The 14,393-nt window shown below is 46.2% G+C and overlaps 1 protein-coding gene across 1 annotated transcript in view; it reads right to left on the reverse strand.

Annotated features, from left to right (window-relative positions):
• CACNA1I (calcium voltage-gated channel subunit alpha1 I) overlaps nucleotides 1-14,393 on the reverse strand; it is a 170,538-nt gene that overhangs the window by 63,460 nt on the left and 92,685 nt on the right. Inside the window, exon 9 of the mRNA XM_044679111.1 lies at nucleotides 12,813-13,213. Within this exon, the coding sequence (XP_044535046.1) occupies nucleotides 12,813-13,213 (401 nt within the window). The remainder of the gene's footprint in view (nucleotides 1-12,812; nucleotides 13,214-14,393) is intronic.

Here is a 14,393-nt window from a genome sequence, read left to right on the forward strand (position 1 = left end):
CTAGAGCCTAGGGCTGACCATGTTCAAGAATCTCCAGTGGCTTGAGAAATCCTTCTCGATGTCCCAGCCTAAATCCATCCCTAACCTGCATCCATTGCTCCTAATTCTGACCTCTAAGGGCAAGTGGAACGAGGTGGCTCCCTCTTCCACATGACAGCCTTCAAATATGCTCTAAGGCTCTTCTCCCCAACACCTTTTTTTGGTCTACACCCGCATTTTCATCCATATAGGGATCTGCCAACGAGGAACCTTGCTTCCCTTTGGGCTGATTGGACCCTGCTTTGTAACTGAGCCTTAGAGAGTTTCCTGGGGCCCAGCAGCCTTAATTGACTTGCTCACAGTCACAGAATCAGGTAGGACTTGAACTCAGGTCTGCCTGGCTCTGAAACCAGTTCTCTAAGCCACTATTCCACATTGCCTCCAAAAATGAAGTGATTGTTACTCTCAAGAAATAGGAATTAGCTCTCCATCCAAGAGGTCACATTGCCTCTCCTACTATTAACAAGCCAAGTTAACAAGCATTTATTAAGCTTTTTCTATGTGCCAGCTCCCATGCTAAGTGAAAAGTCACCATATAAGCATTGAAGCACCATGAAGATGAGTTCTTATTATTAAGGATAACCTCTCTGAGCCTCACCTAGAAAATGGGGACAGTAACATCCTCACCATGTCAGAACAAAGGGCTATTCGGAGGATCATACCAGTGGATACATGGGAAATGCTTCAGAAAACAACACGTTATGGAAATGCAAGTGTTTTTTATTACCTAATAGTTAGCATTCTTGGAGTTGTGTTGTTTAGTCATTTCAGTTGGGCCCAACTCTTCTTCATGATCCCATTTGAGGTTTTCTTGGCAAACATATTGGGGCCATTCTCTAGCTCATTTTACAGATAAGGAAACTGAGGCAAACAGGGTTAAATGACTCACCCATGGTCACATTGCAAGTGTCTAAAGCTAGATTTGAGCTCAAGTCTTCTGACTCTAGGCCTGGAATCCTCTCTATCCATTGTATCACCCAGCTGCCCCATTTTTAGAGTACAGTACTTGGAGATTATTTTTCTAAGTGCTTTACATACATTATTGCCTTTGAAATGCCATTATTATCTCTATTTTTCAAATGAAGAAAAAAAGGCCAAAACAGTTCTGCCTGTGGCCGTGTAGCTAAACTAGTAATTATCTGAAGCAGGGTTTAAACCCAGGTCTTCTTGACTCTAGGGTCTGTACCAAAGCTACTATGCCAATATGAGGATTGTGGTTGTGGTTGTTCCAAGATCTCATCCCAGAGAGAGGCCCCCACCCTTATTGGCTTAAGGCTGAACCATCGTTAGCCGTGTCCTCAACATGGTTTATCCTCAGGGGGCGTCTCCATCCTCCCTGCCCTGAGCCAGGCAAGGCCCCTTCCTGCTCTGGCTTTAAGGAAGGGGCAATATTTCTAAGGAAGCTGTCAAGCAAAGGTTTGGCAGCTGAGCAGGCCCCTCCTAGAGCCAAGAGGCTCTCCGGCAGGGGTGCAGAGGCTCCTTCTGCAAGAGGCCAGGAACAGAGCCAGCAATTGGCCTCCTGGGGCTCTCTGGATTGGGGGGGGGCAGAGCTGAGGAGGATGGCAAAGGGCTGATCCCAGGGGGGGCTGTGTCCATGCAGGGAGACTGTGTATGCCCTGAGTAAGAGGAGGGAAATGGTGTATCCATGCATGTGAACAAAGGAGCTGCCATGATAGTTTCATTTGCCTAGTCCACTAAGGGATCGTGGTGGCTTCTTAGATCTAGAGCTACAAGACCAAGAGGTCATTGAGTCCAACCCCTCTATTTCACAGATTGGAAAACTGAGGCCCAGAAAAGGCAAGAAACTTGTCCAAGGTCAACCAGGAGACAAGTGACTTTGGATAAATGTCTGCACCTCAGTTTCCCCATTGGTAAAATGAAGAGACTGGAAGAGAACATCTTAAAATATAGCATGTTATAATGTTTATAGCTCTAGACTTGGGGTCTAGGTTTGAACCTCAATTCTGACACTACTTGGGTGATCCTGAGAAGTCTTTTTCTCTCTGTGGGCCACAGTTTTCTCATCTGTAAAATAGACTGCATTCAGTGATCACCAAGATCTCTTTCTGCTTCTACATCTAGGAGTGTGTGCTAAAATCCCTTCTGCAGCTCTGAGTGCTATGAGTCTATGTGTCCCCCTGGCCCTAGAAGACACTGCCCCCACCCTAGTCCCTGATCTTTTTTCCTCCTGAATCAGGAGGCCCCAGCCATTTGCACCCTCACAGCCCTCTAATCCTCAGTTACCGCATTCCTTCTCCCCAGTATCTTCGCCCTTGAAGGGGGATGGGGATCCAGTTTCATTTCCATTGAGCAGAAAAAGAAGGGGGAAATGCCCTCCCCAGTCCTATGTCTGGGGATTCTCGTCTATATTCCAGCTTCTCAAAAATCCAAATAAAAGGAGAAAGCCCTATTTCCATCCATAATTACATTTGAATACCAAAATGTGCCTGGGAAAGAGAACAAAGCCCAGGAGGGAGGAAGGACTTGTTGGGAAGAGGAGGGAGGGCCTCTGGGGGGGGGGGAGAGAGAGAGAGAGAGAGAGAGATGAGAGATGAGAGATGAGAGATGAGAGAAGAGAGATGAGAGGAGAGAGGAGAGAGGAGAAGAGAGAAGAGAGAGAGAGCGCTAGGCAGCAATGATGTCTGATGCCGGCTGGGCACCAGGAGCCCAGATGCTAAGCAGAGATGCCAATTTCAACCTGAAGCGAATGATGATGTCAGTGGTAATGAAAAATGTAGAAGGCGACAGGCCATAATGGTAGATTATCCCCTGTCCCTGGCGGAGGAGGCCCAGTTCCCCCAGCCAGGCAGGTTCAGCCTCTCTCCCTTGACAAAAGCCTCGACAAAAAGTCAGGCTCCCCTCTCTTCAAGAAAGGTCACCAGCTTCTGCTCCCACAACTCCTGCCTGACAGCTGTTTCTCTAGTCAAGTGAACACCTGTTAATCTTTTCCTAATGGGCCATCCATCACTCCTCCAAACATCTCTAGAGGAAGGCAGGGAAAGGGAAGGCCAGGAGAGGGAAGAAGACAGGTAGATTGATGGACAAATCATGGGGTGGCAAGGGAGAGATGGATCCAAGGGGACCCAGGGAAAGATGGAGACAAGAGACCCTTGGAGATGGCCTCAAAGAGGCCCAAAGGGACAGAGAAAAGGAGGTAAGAAGGAGAGAGAGAGAGAGACAGAGACAGAGACAGAGACAGAGACAGAGACAGAGACAGAGAGAGGTAAGAAGAAGCGGAGAACAGAGAAAGGGAAATAGGGAGGAAGAATCCTAGGGAGGGACAGGACAGAGGGAGAGGGCCCTGGAATCATAGACCTAGAACTAGGATGGACCTCTGAGGCTCTTACCTGTCCCATTCCTCTTACTGATGGGGAAACTGAGGCCTATGGAGATAAAGGGATTTGTCCAAGATCACACAGGTAGGAAGCATCGGAGTTAATATTTGAACCCAGGCCCTCTGACTTCCCTGCTCTACACAGAAAAAGCAACAATGGGAGAGAGAGGAAATGGGAACTGGAAGCAAAGGAAGAGAGCTGAAGGGAAAGGAGCCAGCTGGATCTCTGAAGCTGGAACTGATGCATGGCTGAGAGAAGTGTCTGGGTTCTGGCCATTTCTGGAGAGGCCAGGGGTACATGAGCCTTTTTCTCTGTACCTGAGTAGGGCCAAACCTTCCATAGGGGCAAGGACTATGTCCTTCCAGAAGGTGGAGAAAGAAATTGCTCCTGGAGTTCCTGAACAGAACACACTTCTGGACTGTTGGCATTGCCCTTGGGAGTGGGCTTGGGGAGGAATAAGGAGAAGAAAAAGAGACCAATCTCTCTTCCCAGCTTGTGAAAGCTGAGGAAGGACATAGCAGCATCTGTCATTACCCAGCATCACCACTCGCCCACACAATGGCTCCAGCACCCCATCCAACCTGCCCAGTTCCCCTTTTCTACCAAACTTTGGGCTCAAGTCATGGAACGATGCCCGAGGAGGAAAAGACTCCCTCGGGACCCATCATGAAAGACTGAGAACAGGAACCCTTCCAGCCATGCCACCCACAATTCCGAACAGGGAGCCAGAGAAAGACAAAAGCCAGAAATGCTAGGAGTGCTGGGAGTGAGCCTGGGCCTGGGAGGTGGGAGGAAATCCCCAACTTCCTTGGAAGCTTGGCTTAGCTGACACCTCCTACAGGAAGCCTTCCCCAGTGACTGCTGCACAAAGTGATTTTGATCCATTTGAATCCAACAAACACTTAGAGAATATAGACCATATTGAAAGGCAGCATCCTATAAGAGAATGAGAACTAACTGGAGTCAGGGGCTCTGTGTTCAAATTCTGCCATCTGGGTGATTTTTGGACAATCCACTAATCCTCTCTTATCATCAGTTTCCCCATTAAGTCTCTTCTACTTCTTAAAGCTGAATGCTGGGGTTACAAAGACAAAGTAAGAACAAGAAATAGTCCTTGCCCCTGAAGGAGCTTACCTTATAGTAAGGACAGATAAGATCTACAAAAGTACAGGATAAAAATAAAATACCATAAATACACAAGCAAAGCAGGGATGGAGTCACTTAAGTCCTCAGTGGCCCCAGGCCATTCTCCAGGACTTTCAGAGAAGGTACCACCCTGCCCTGGAGAGTTCACTGAACCAGATCCAGTTCCCATAAAACAAACCCAGATCTGTATTTGTCATAGAAACTCCCTGATAGATTGGAAGCTCCTCAAGGCCAGGACTGTTTTTGTTTGGGCTATTGCTTATACTAATGAACTCATGGCTCCTGCCTCTCAGAATTTGTATCTCCAGCTCACAGCATAGAGAAGGAGCTTAACACCTAGTAGATTAATAAAGAAATGTTTGAGGAATGGGTTGCATTGGATCATGTAGTCCAGACCCTCCCATTCTAAGGATAGACAAGCTGAGGTCCAAAGAGAGAAGAGACTTGTCTGGAATCATTCAGTGAGCTAAACATCAGCTAAAGCCTAAATCAGCCTCTTTACAACTTCCTCCAATGGCTCCTGGTTGGGGCCAAAGAGGACAACTCTCCTTCCATGTAACAGACCTTCCAAAACCTGAAGAAGACAGCTACACTTTCCCTCATCTTCCTGAGTTCAAATCCGGCTTCAGACACTTCCTAGTCCCTCTGGGAAGTCACTTAACCTTGTTTGCCTCAGTTTCCCCATCTGTCCAATGAGCTGGAGAAGGAAATAGCAAGCCACTCTTGTATCTCTGCCAAGAAAACCCCAAATGGAGTCACCAAGAATTGGACACGACTGAAACAAATGAAGAACAACCGGCACCTCTCTGCTCCTCTATAAAATAAGAGAACCAAAGGAGAGGCCCTTCTAAAGTCCTTTCCTGCTCTAAACCTGTGTTCTGGGTATTCAGTGCCTCCAGGCACCCGTGCTGGGGACACAGAGAAAACTGGGACAGTCCCTGCCTTCCAAGGGCTGACGTTCTACCCCAGCCATCCCCCCCCTACCCCCCCAAGCCTTCCTTCCTAGCTCTAAGAGGATGGTATTCAGAGCCTTGTTTTGCTAAGCCTTTGAGGACACAATTAGGAACAAAGGCTAGAAGGTGAGCAAGTGCTGCCTCTCCCCCTCTCTGGGGTTTTCAAACATCCTCTGTTCAGCGCTATAGACGGAGCCCCCTCCGGCTCTGAGATTCGGGGCTTCTTTGGGATCCCAGCCAGTCTCCTCCTTAGTGCTTCCCCCACACTCAGTCCCTGACAGGAGGTGGGAGCGGTTTGGCAAAACCGGGAGACTCTGGAGCATGATTGGTGGAGCTGCAGGAGAGAGAAGCGTGCGTTCTCCAGAGCCAGCAGCTTCCCATCCCTGGAGATGGCAGGCGCCGGGACGGCTGTCTACACGTCAATCAGGATCAACAGTGTGGCGCGGGGAGTGACAACACGGAGGGGCGGCCCGCTCCAGCACACTCGGCTCCCTTCTGCTGTTGTCACTCCACCCCCATCCGGGCTCACCGATACCTCTCGCGGCGGCGGGCACGCGCCTTAGACAGAGCATCCTGAAATAAACACGGGGGTGGAACGTTTGCTGCTCTCTGTCTGGGAACTGAGATTAAAAATATCAATCGGCCCAGAACGATGCTTGGCTGACTTGAAACAATTGCTGTTGCTTTATAAAAATACCTTAAAAAAAAAAAAAAGATTCGCCCGATGTCACCCTTCTTTCTTTCCTGACAATCTGGACATCTGTGCTGCTGGGGAGAGGGGCTGGATAGAAAGAGACCATCCAGATCCCATAGTGTTTTCCGCAGGCGCCTCAAATTTGGAGTCGGGAGCCCTGAATTCCAATCTTACCTTTGACACTTACTACTTGTATAACCTTAAGGCAAACTACTTAATCTCCGAGCTGCATCTGTCAAAGGAGAGTAACAGACAGCTGAGGCACCCACCCCACAAGTTTGTGGGAAGAAACACAATTTATAAAGTTCGAAGACGTCAACTAAATGTGATATTATTATTCGTCTGTGGCTGAAGTGACACATTCCTGGCTCTCAGAATTACAGCCTCGTCAGAGAAAATCATAGAATTTGCCCCTAATGGTTCTCCAGTCCAGCAACTGGCACACAGTAGGAGTTTAATAAATGCCAGCTGAGGGCAGCTGGGTAGCTCAGTGGATGGAGAGTCAGGCCTAGAGACGGGAGGTCCTAGGTTCAAATCTGGCCTCCGACAATTCCCAGCTGTGTGACCCTGGGCAAGTCACTTGACCCCCATTGCCCACCCTTACCACTCTTCCACCTAGGAGCCAATACACAGAAGTTAAGGGTTTAAGAAAATAAAAATAAAAATAAATGCCGGCTCGTTGACTGATTGAATCAAAATGTCAGAACAGGAAGAGACATTCGGTTGCAAAGGAGGAACCTGAGACCCAGCAGGAGGAAATGACTTAGCCAAGCTCCCCAGTTTGAGGGGCAATGGGAGGTCATCAAAAGAGATCTGGACTTCAAGTCAGTAGGTTCCTATTTGAATTCCTAGTTTTGTGCCTGGAATGGGGTTTGTCTGAAGCTGGAGGTGGCCTCCCCGAGGGCCACGGCTGCATTCGTTCTCTCACAATGTCCTTCCGTTTCCTGGGTTCCAGCTGCCCACTAAGCATTTTTGGTCTATTTTCCCCAGGCCAAACCTCCTCCTCTTGAGTAGAGAAGAGAGTGGTCAGATAAAAGGTGAGTCGTTCTGCTTTCTTTCCATGAGGCGGTGCCAAGGCCTCAAGGACTCGGAGCAGAGGTGCTGCGAGGTTTCAAAAGGCCTCTCCATTACCTTGGGAAGGCTCAGGGCAGAAGCCTCCTGTGGAAGGCTTGGAGGTAGGGAAGTGTCAGGAGAGGTCAGTCCAGATTGACCCTGATCAGAGAGGTCCAGGGGGCAGGCGTGAAAAGTCAGCAGGGGAGAAATCCACATACAAGGGAGAACATGCCACAGGGCATTAGGGGACCCATCAAAATCCTTTCTCATAGCTGGACCTTATCTCAGAACCTTCTCTTGGCTGACAGCATCCCTGGGGGAGGGTACGTGTTGCTGGGTGGTGGAGGGCATCAACAAGCAACAGCTAAATGCCTACTATGAGCTAGAGATAAAAAGACAAAAAAAAAATAATATAGAATCTTCCTTCATAGAACTGAGAGTCTATCTGGGGAAATGGGTCAGAATATCCAAAAAGGAAAATTCGGATTGTAGGAAATCCAGAGATGGGCCAACATATCAAACCTGTGGGTGTCACTGTGACCAGTTTGTATGCTCAAAGCTATCCTTCGTACATACCAATGGTGGTGTCCACATGAAACAAAAGGAGGATGTGTGACTAGAATTGTGTCCTAGGGTATAAAATTTAGAAGATGCCAACAGCACTTTCCTAAGGGGATGCTTCTTTTCTGCTCCTCCCAGGAGCCACATAGTCAGCCCTGGCCCCTCTTTCACCCCAAGAGTGGTGAATCCTTCAAAAGTCTAGAAATAAGGGGGCAACTGGGTGGCTCAGGGAATTGGGATCCAGGCCTAGAGATGGGAGGTCCTGGGTTCCAATCTGGCCTCAGACACTTCCTAACTGTGTGACCCTGGGCAAGTCACTTAACCCCAATGCCTAGCCCTCACCACTCTTCTGTCTTAAAACCAATACACAGTATTGATTCTAAGAGAAAGTAAGGGTTTTTTAAAAAAAAAGCCTAGGAATCTCATGATGTTCCATGATAGGCTTCTTCCCATTGCACCTTCATAGCCTCCCTTGGAAGAGGAGTGAAGTGATCCTCACCTGGTCCACTTTGCCCTAGTACAAAAATTACTTGTTAGGTCTCCAGTCCCGGTAACTGTTTAGGTAATCATTGCAGACCTCCATCTGACCTGAGCTTTGGCCTTTTACCCATTCCTAATAGTGTCTATCCAACCTGTCTTCTCTATGAGTCCTTATAAGATTCTAGCTAGGTGATGAGTTCCCTAGGTGGCCTCATTCATACCATCTTTCCTTCATAGTCTAAATCTTTTATGTCTGCTGTGTCTTCAGAATTCCCTTGATGTGAGCATTCTATCCCCCTTGGGTCAGCTCTCTTTACCCAGTCTTGAGCTCTGTGATTTTCTTTTCCTCTTTCTGAACTCTGAAGTCTGCTCTCTGCTCCCAGATTTGGGGGCATATCAGACTACTCCAGGCTCCCTTCTCTTAGCATGACTTCTAACGATGATATGGTCACTTCTTTCCAAGTTTCCCATCATTTCTCCTCTGGTCCCCAACTCTTCCGTATTGGGTGAGAATAGGGGTTCCCATGGCAGTAGCTTCTCCCTTCTAAGGGATGAAATTTCCATCAAGTGAAGACTTTCTCAGCAAGAGAAAACTAGGTGGAATAATGGATAAAATTCGGCTTGGACTTGGGATGACTTGAATTCAAATCTGGCCTTAGACATTTCCTAGCTGTATGACAGTGGATAAGTCATTCACCCTACTGGCCTAGTTTTCTCATCTATAAAATGAGCTGAAGAAGGAAATGGCAAACAGCTCTAGTATCTTTGCCAAGAAAATCCCAAATGGGGTCACAAAGTGTAGGATGTGACTGAATAAGAAGACTTTCTCAACAGCCCTACTTCTGGCAGTGAAAGTAACCCAACAGAGGACCAGAAACCCCAATGGTTCCCCTTCATGTGCTGCTGCCCCACCCCCACCTTGAATCAGGAGGCATTTGAAAATGCCTGTGCTTGATTGAGTTCCAGCAAACTGAGAAGTAAGCTCCAATTTACAAAGGAGAACTTGCTCAGGGTCACATAACTAGTGAGTTTCTGAGTAGGATTTGAACACAAGTCTTCCAGGTTCTAACTCCAATACTCCATCCACTATGCAAGGTCACTGCTCCAAGGCTCAGAGCTCATCTATGGGCCCCAAACTCCTGTCAATGGCCAGTGTGGTCCTGTTGCCTTTTGTTCAACTAATCTCTTTCTCAAGAGCCAATCTCTTCAGCCTCAAAATCTTTTCTTATAGGTGAGCTTTAATTCTTAAATGACAACATCCTGGGAGAGAAGGTGTGTGCTGGGTAGGGTGGTGATGTGGGCAGAGATCAGCCAGGTGGGCCTGAGCTTAAATCTGGACAAGAGATCTCTATTCTCTTCTACCTGGTCAAGCAGTCAGTCACTAAGCCAATGGAAAGATTTCCTGGTAAACTCTAGGGAGTGGAGGAGGTGACATAACAGAGGTGTGGACCTGCGGAGGTCCTGGGGGCCACCATGTCTCCCTTTGTCAAGAGTCCACTGCTCTTATTGGTTAATATGACAGCAAAGGAAAGTAATAAATGTTGGAGAGAATGTGGCAAAATTGGGACATTTGCTGGTGGAGTATAATAATGCATTGTTGGTGGAGTTGTGAATTGATCCAACCATTCTGGATGGCAATTTGGAGCCATGCCCAAAGGGTTTTAAATGACTGCCTGACCTTTGGATCCAGCCATACCACTGCTGGGTTTGTACCTCAAAGAGATAATAAGGAAAACAACTTGTACAAAAATATTTATAGCCGCACTCTGTGGTGGCAAAAAACTGGAAAATGAGGGGATGCCCTTCAATTGGGAAATGGCTAAACAAATTGTGGTATCTATTGGTGATGGAATACTATTGTGTTGAAAGGAATAATGAACTGGAGGAATTCCATGCGAACTGGAACAATCTCCAGGAATTGATGCAGAGTGAAAGGAGCAGTACCAGGAGAACGTTGTACACAGAGGTAAAAATTTACATACACTTCGGCAAATCGAACATAATGGACTTCTCTACTAGCAGCAATGCAATGATCCAGAACAATTCTGAGAGACTTATGACAAAGAATACTATCCACATCCAGAGAAAGAACTGTGGGAGCAGAAACACAGAAGAAAAACAAGTGCTTGATCACATGGGTCAATGGGGATATGATTGAGGATGTAGTCTCTAAATGATCACCGTATTGCAAATATCAATAATATGGAAATAAGTTTTGATCAATGACACATGTAAAACCCAGTGGAATTGCTCGTTGGCTATGGGAAGGGGGTGTGAGGAGGGGAAGGAAAGAACATGATTCATGTAACTATGGAAAAATATTCTAATTAATTAATTTAATTTTTAAAAAAAATTAAAAAGGAGTCCACTGCTCTTTTTTTTTAAATTAAGTCAGAATGGCTGGCAATCCAGTGTCTTTGAACAGAGAAGTAGGTATAATGTTTTAACCATTCCCATGGGGTGTATTTAAGTAAATTGAATAGGCTGAGGATTGGGTTAGCTAATGAAGAGGGAAATGAGAGTGGGAAGCAGGATGGGGAGCAGGAAGGACAGGGGGAGACTAGGAGAGGAGGCAGAAGCCCAGAGAGGGATATATTAGGGGTGGGAGAAAGTAAAGGAAAGCATGACTTCTGAAACATATAAAAGGTTAATAGAAAGAGGGAGAAGGATGAGAAAGAGAGAGAAGAATAGAGAGAGGGGAGGAAAGGTAGATAAGAAAGAAATAACTGGAGAAAAGGTTCACAAGATGAATTTGAAGGGACTTCAGGCACCATCTAGTTCAATCCTCTTATTTTTCAGATTGGGAAATTGAGGCCCAGGTTGGGGAAATGAATAAGGGAACATGGTATAGTGGAAAGAAGGCTGAATTTAGAATCAGAAAACTTGAGTTTGACTCCTAGATGAGCCTGTGTGGCCTTGGGCAAGACCCTTCATCTCCCTAGGCCTCAATTTTCCCATCTGTAAAATGAGAAGGGTGGGCTAGATGGACTCTGAGTTTTCCCCAGATCTAATATGGAGCAAAGAGCAGAAGATGAGCAGAAATTAGAAAAGATTCTAATAATAAAAACTAAGATTTATAGAATACTTTAAGGTTACCCAAGTGCTCTACATATAATATGCTATTTCATTGGAAAAGGTAAGCATCGAATGATAGGATGGGAAGGGACCAACTCTTACTTGTAACAAGAATCCTTTCTATGATATACCTGACAACTGTTCATCTGGCTTCTCCTCAGATACTCCCAGTGGCAGGGAGCTCACCACCTACCAGAATAGCTTCTTCCATTTTTGGATCTTCTCAGTCGTTAGGAACTCCCTCCTTATCCTGAGTCTAACTCTGTCTCCCTTTTGTCAGGCAGAAGGAAACATGGCTTATGGCACTGATTCTCAAGTAACATCATCTTTGGTCCCTTTCCCTTAGAGAGGGCACCCACCACCACCAAAAAGCTATTTGCACATCCGCAGCCTCCATTATTACGACACTCTCCAATCTCTCTTGTTTTTGCATTCCTTCTTTGCCAGAGCTTGACTTTCTCATGTGTCAAAGTTGGAAGAGACCTCAGAATCTGGAATGGCAAAGCTGGGAGAGACCTTAGAATAGAGAATGATGGAATTGGGAGCGACCTTAGAATAAGGAACTCCAAAGCTAAGTGGAGTCTTAGAATATGGAATGGTAGAGCTGGGAGGGGTCTTAGGAATGTCAGAGCTGGGAGGGTCCTTAGAACAGGAAATGTCAGAGCTGGAAGGGGGCTTAGAACAGGGACTGTCAAAGGTAGGAGGGATCTTAAGGGTCATTCAGTCCCACACTTTCATTTTACCAAGAGAAAAAGACTAGCTCAGTCACACAGCTAGCAAGCAACTGAGTTAGGATTCCAACCCAAGTTCTAAACCTGTGCTCCAGAGACCCTGGTAGCCAATCTTCAAGTATTTGACATACCAAGTATCCTAAGGAAGGGAGCTTAGCCTCATCCTACTTGGCCCCAGGAGGGAGAATCAGGAGTGATGGATGGAAGTGGAGAAGAGGCAGCTTTTGGTTTGAGGTCAGGAGAGAAACTTCCTCATAATTTGAGCTGTCCATAGTGGAATGAGCTTGCCATGAGGAGGTGGTGGGTTCCCTGGGGACAGAGGACTTTGAGCTGGTGAGCACCAGTCAGAGATGTTTTCATAGGGATTCACTGGGGGGCAAGAGTTGATCTAGGTGGACTCTGAGATCTCTTTACATTTTGAAATTCTGTGACTTGGTGAACTGTGCATGTTCCCCTGTGCCCAGCCCTGCTCTGTACATAAAAAGGTGCTAGATATGTCTGTTGCTGCTCCTGCTACCCAGTAAATATTTATCAGTCTTGCTGTGTCTGAGTTGTGTAACCTCGAACAAGTCACATGATTTCTCTGAGCCCCAGAGAAGATGCTTTGGAAACCCTCAAATGTCATAGAAATATGAGTTATTAATATTAATGATATTTTAAAAATAATGGTCACAAACACACAACCCCAGCATCATTCTGCCTTTTCCTCACCCTCCAACTCCCCAGGCTCTGGTGCAACACTCACCTGTTCATGGTGTTCGATGCCCATGCTGACCGTATTCACTAGGATGGCAATCATGATTCCTCGATTAAAATACTTGCTGTCCACAATGCCCCTCAGCTTGGCCCTCACCTCTCGCCATATATCTCCACACAGTCTGGCTGCCCCACTGCCTTTGTCTCCCTCTTCTTCCTCCTTCTCCAGGTCCAGGGTTCCTTCACTGCTCCCTCCACCTTCCCCTTCATCATCATTGGCAGAGCCTTCCTCTTGCCCAAAGTCATCATCGCTCTCTGCCAGGGACAGGCGTTGTTCTCCCTCTTGCCGACAGTGGGGACAATTGCCAGGGTCAGAGGTCTGTGTCACAGAGATAGGCTGCACAAGAGTATGGGGTGGGTAATCCAGGGGAATGTGTTTCTGGCACAACCCTGTAAAGCAAGGAGAAGGGGTTACAGTCAGATTTGGGGGCCCCTTGTGGTAGACTGAATCCCAATTGGCCCAGAAGGAAAGGTCTAGAAATTGAATAAGAATCCATTCACAATAGAAAAAACAACAATAATTTGACTCTAATTCTATGCACACTTTCCAAGAACCTACTCTGAAAAATCTTGGGGATGCAGAGATAAATAGATACAAGCTCTAATCTCAAGGAGCTTACACTCTAAAGAGGAAAAGAATGGGAACATGGATAACTATGTCACAAGGGAGGATGAGACAAATGAAGAGGAGAGATCTAGACTAGGAGAAGGAAAGGGAATAAATTCCTATGTGCCAGGTGCTATGCTAAGGACTCTTTATGAATACTATCTCATTTGATTCTCACAACAACCTGCAAGATAGGTGCTATTATTTGAAGAGGAAGAGATCATCTGATGGGTGTGAATCCACTTCTACCTGCTAGTTGCATAACCTTGAGAAAGCCACTAATGATCCTTGAAGCCATGATCCTATGACTTTCATCTGGAAGGATCAGGGAATGCTTCATGAAGGAAGTGGCTACTAAGTAAGGTATTAAAGTATCATGGAATCTTAAATTTAAAGCTGGGAGAGATTTCACCTAATATAAATCCCTAATATAAATCACCTAATATAATTTTAAAGCTTAGAGAGAGATCACCTAATAAAAATCCCTCATTTTACAGGTTAGGGTTAGAAACAGAGGACTGGGAAAGGGAAGTGACTTGTCCAAAGTCACATGGGTAGCAAGCAGGATTTGAACATAGGTCTTCTGATTGAAAACCCAATATTTTTTCTACTAAAACACATTCCTCACTCTTGGGAGGAACTTCAACAAAGAGATGCTTGGCAGGAGGGCAAGAATATTACAGATATAAGAGAGAGTGTGAGCAAGGACACAGAACTATTTTCTCCACTCAAAGGCTTAAAGGGTCTCTTGCTCAGGTGCTAACTTCTGTGAAGCCATAGCAACTTTTCTCAAAGAATGATATGAGTGACTTTTGTCATCTTGTGAGGAAGGGAAAGAGGGAAGGAAGGAAGGAAGGAAGAAAGGAAGAAAGAAAGAAAGAAAGAAAGAAAGAAAGAAAGAAAGAAAGAAAGAAAGAAAGAAAGAAAGAAAGAAAGAAAGAAAGGAAGAAAGAAAGAAAGAAA

Source organism: Gracilinanus agilis, chromosome 5 (assembly GCF_016433145.1).
Source record: "Gracilinanus agilis isolate LMUSP501 chromosome 5, AgileGrace, whole genome shotgun sequence".
In the NCBI taxonomy this organism is placed as follows: Eukaryota; Metazoa; Chordata; class Mammalia; order Didelphimorphia; family Didelphidae; genus Gracilinanus; species Gracilinanus agilis.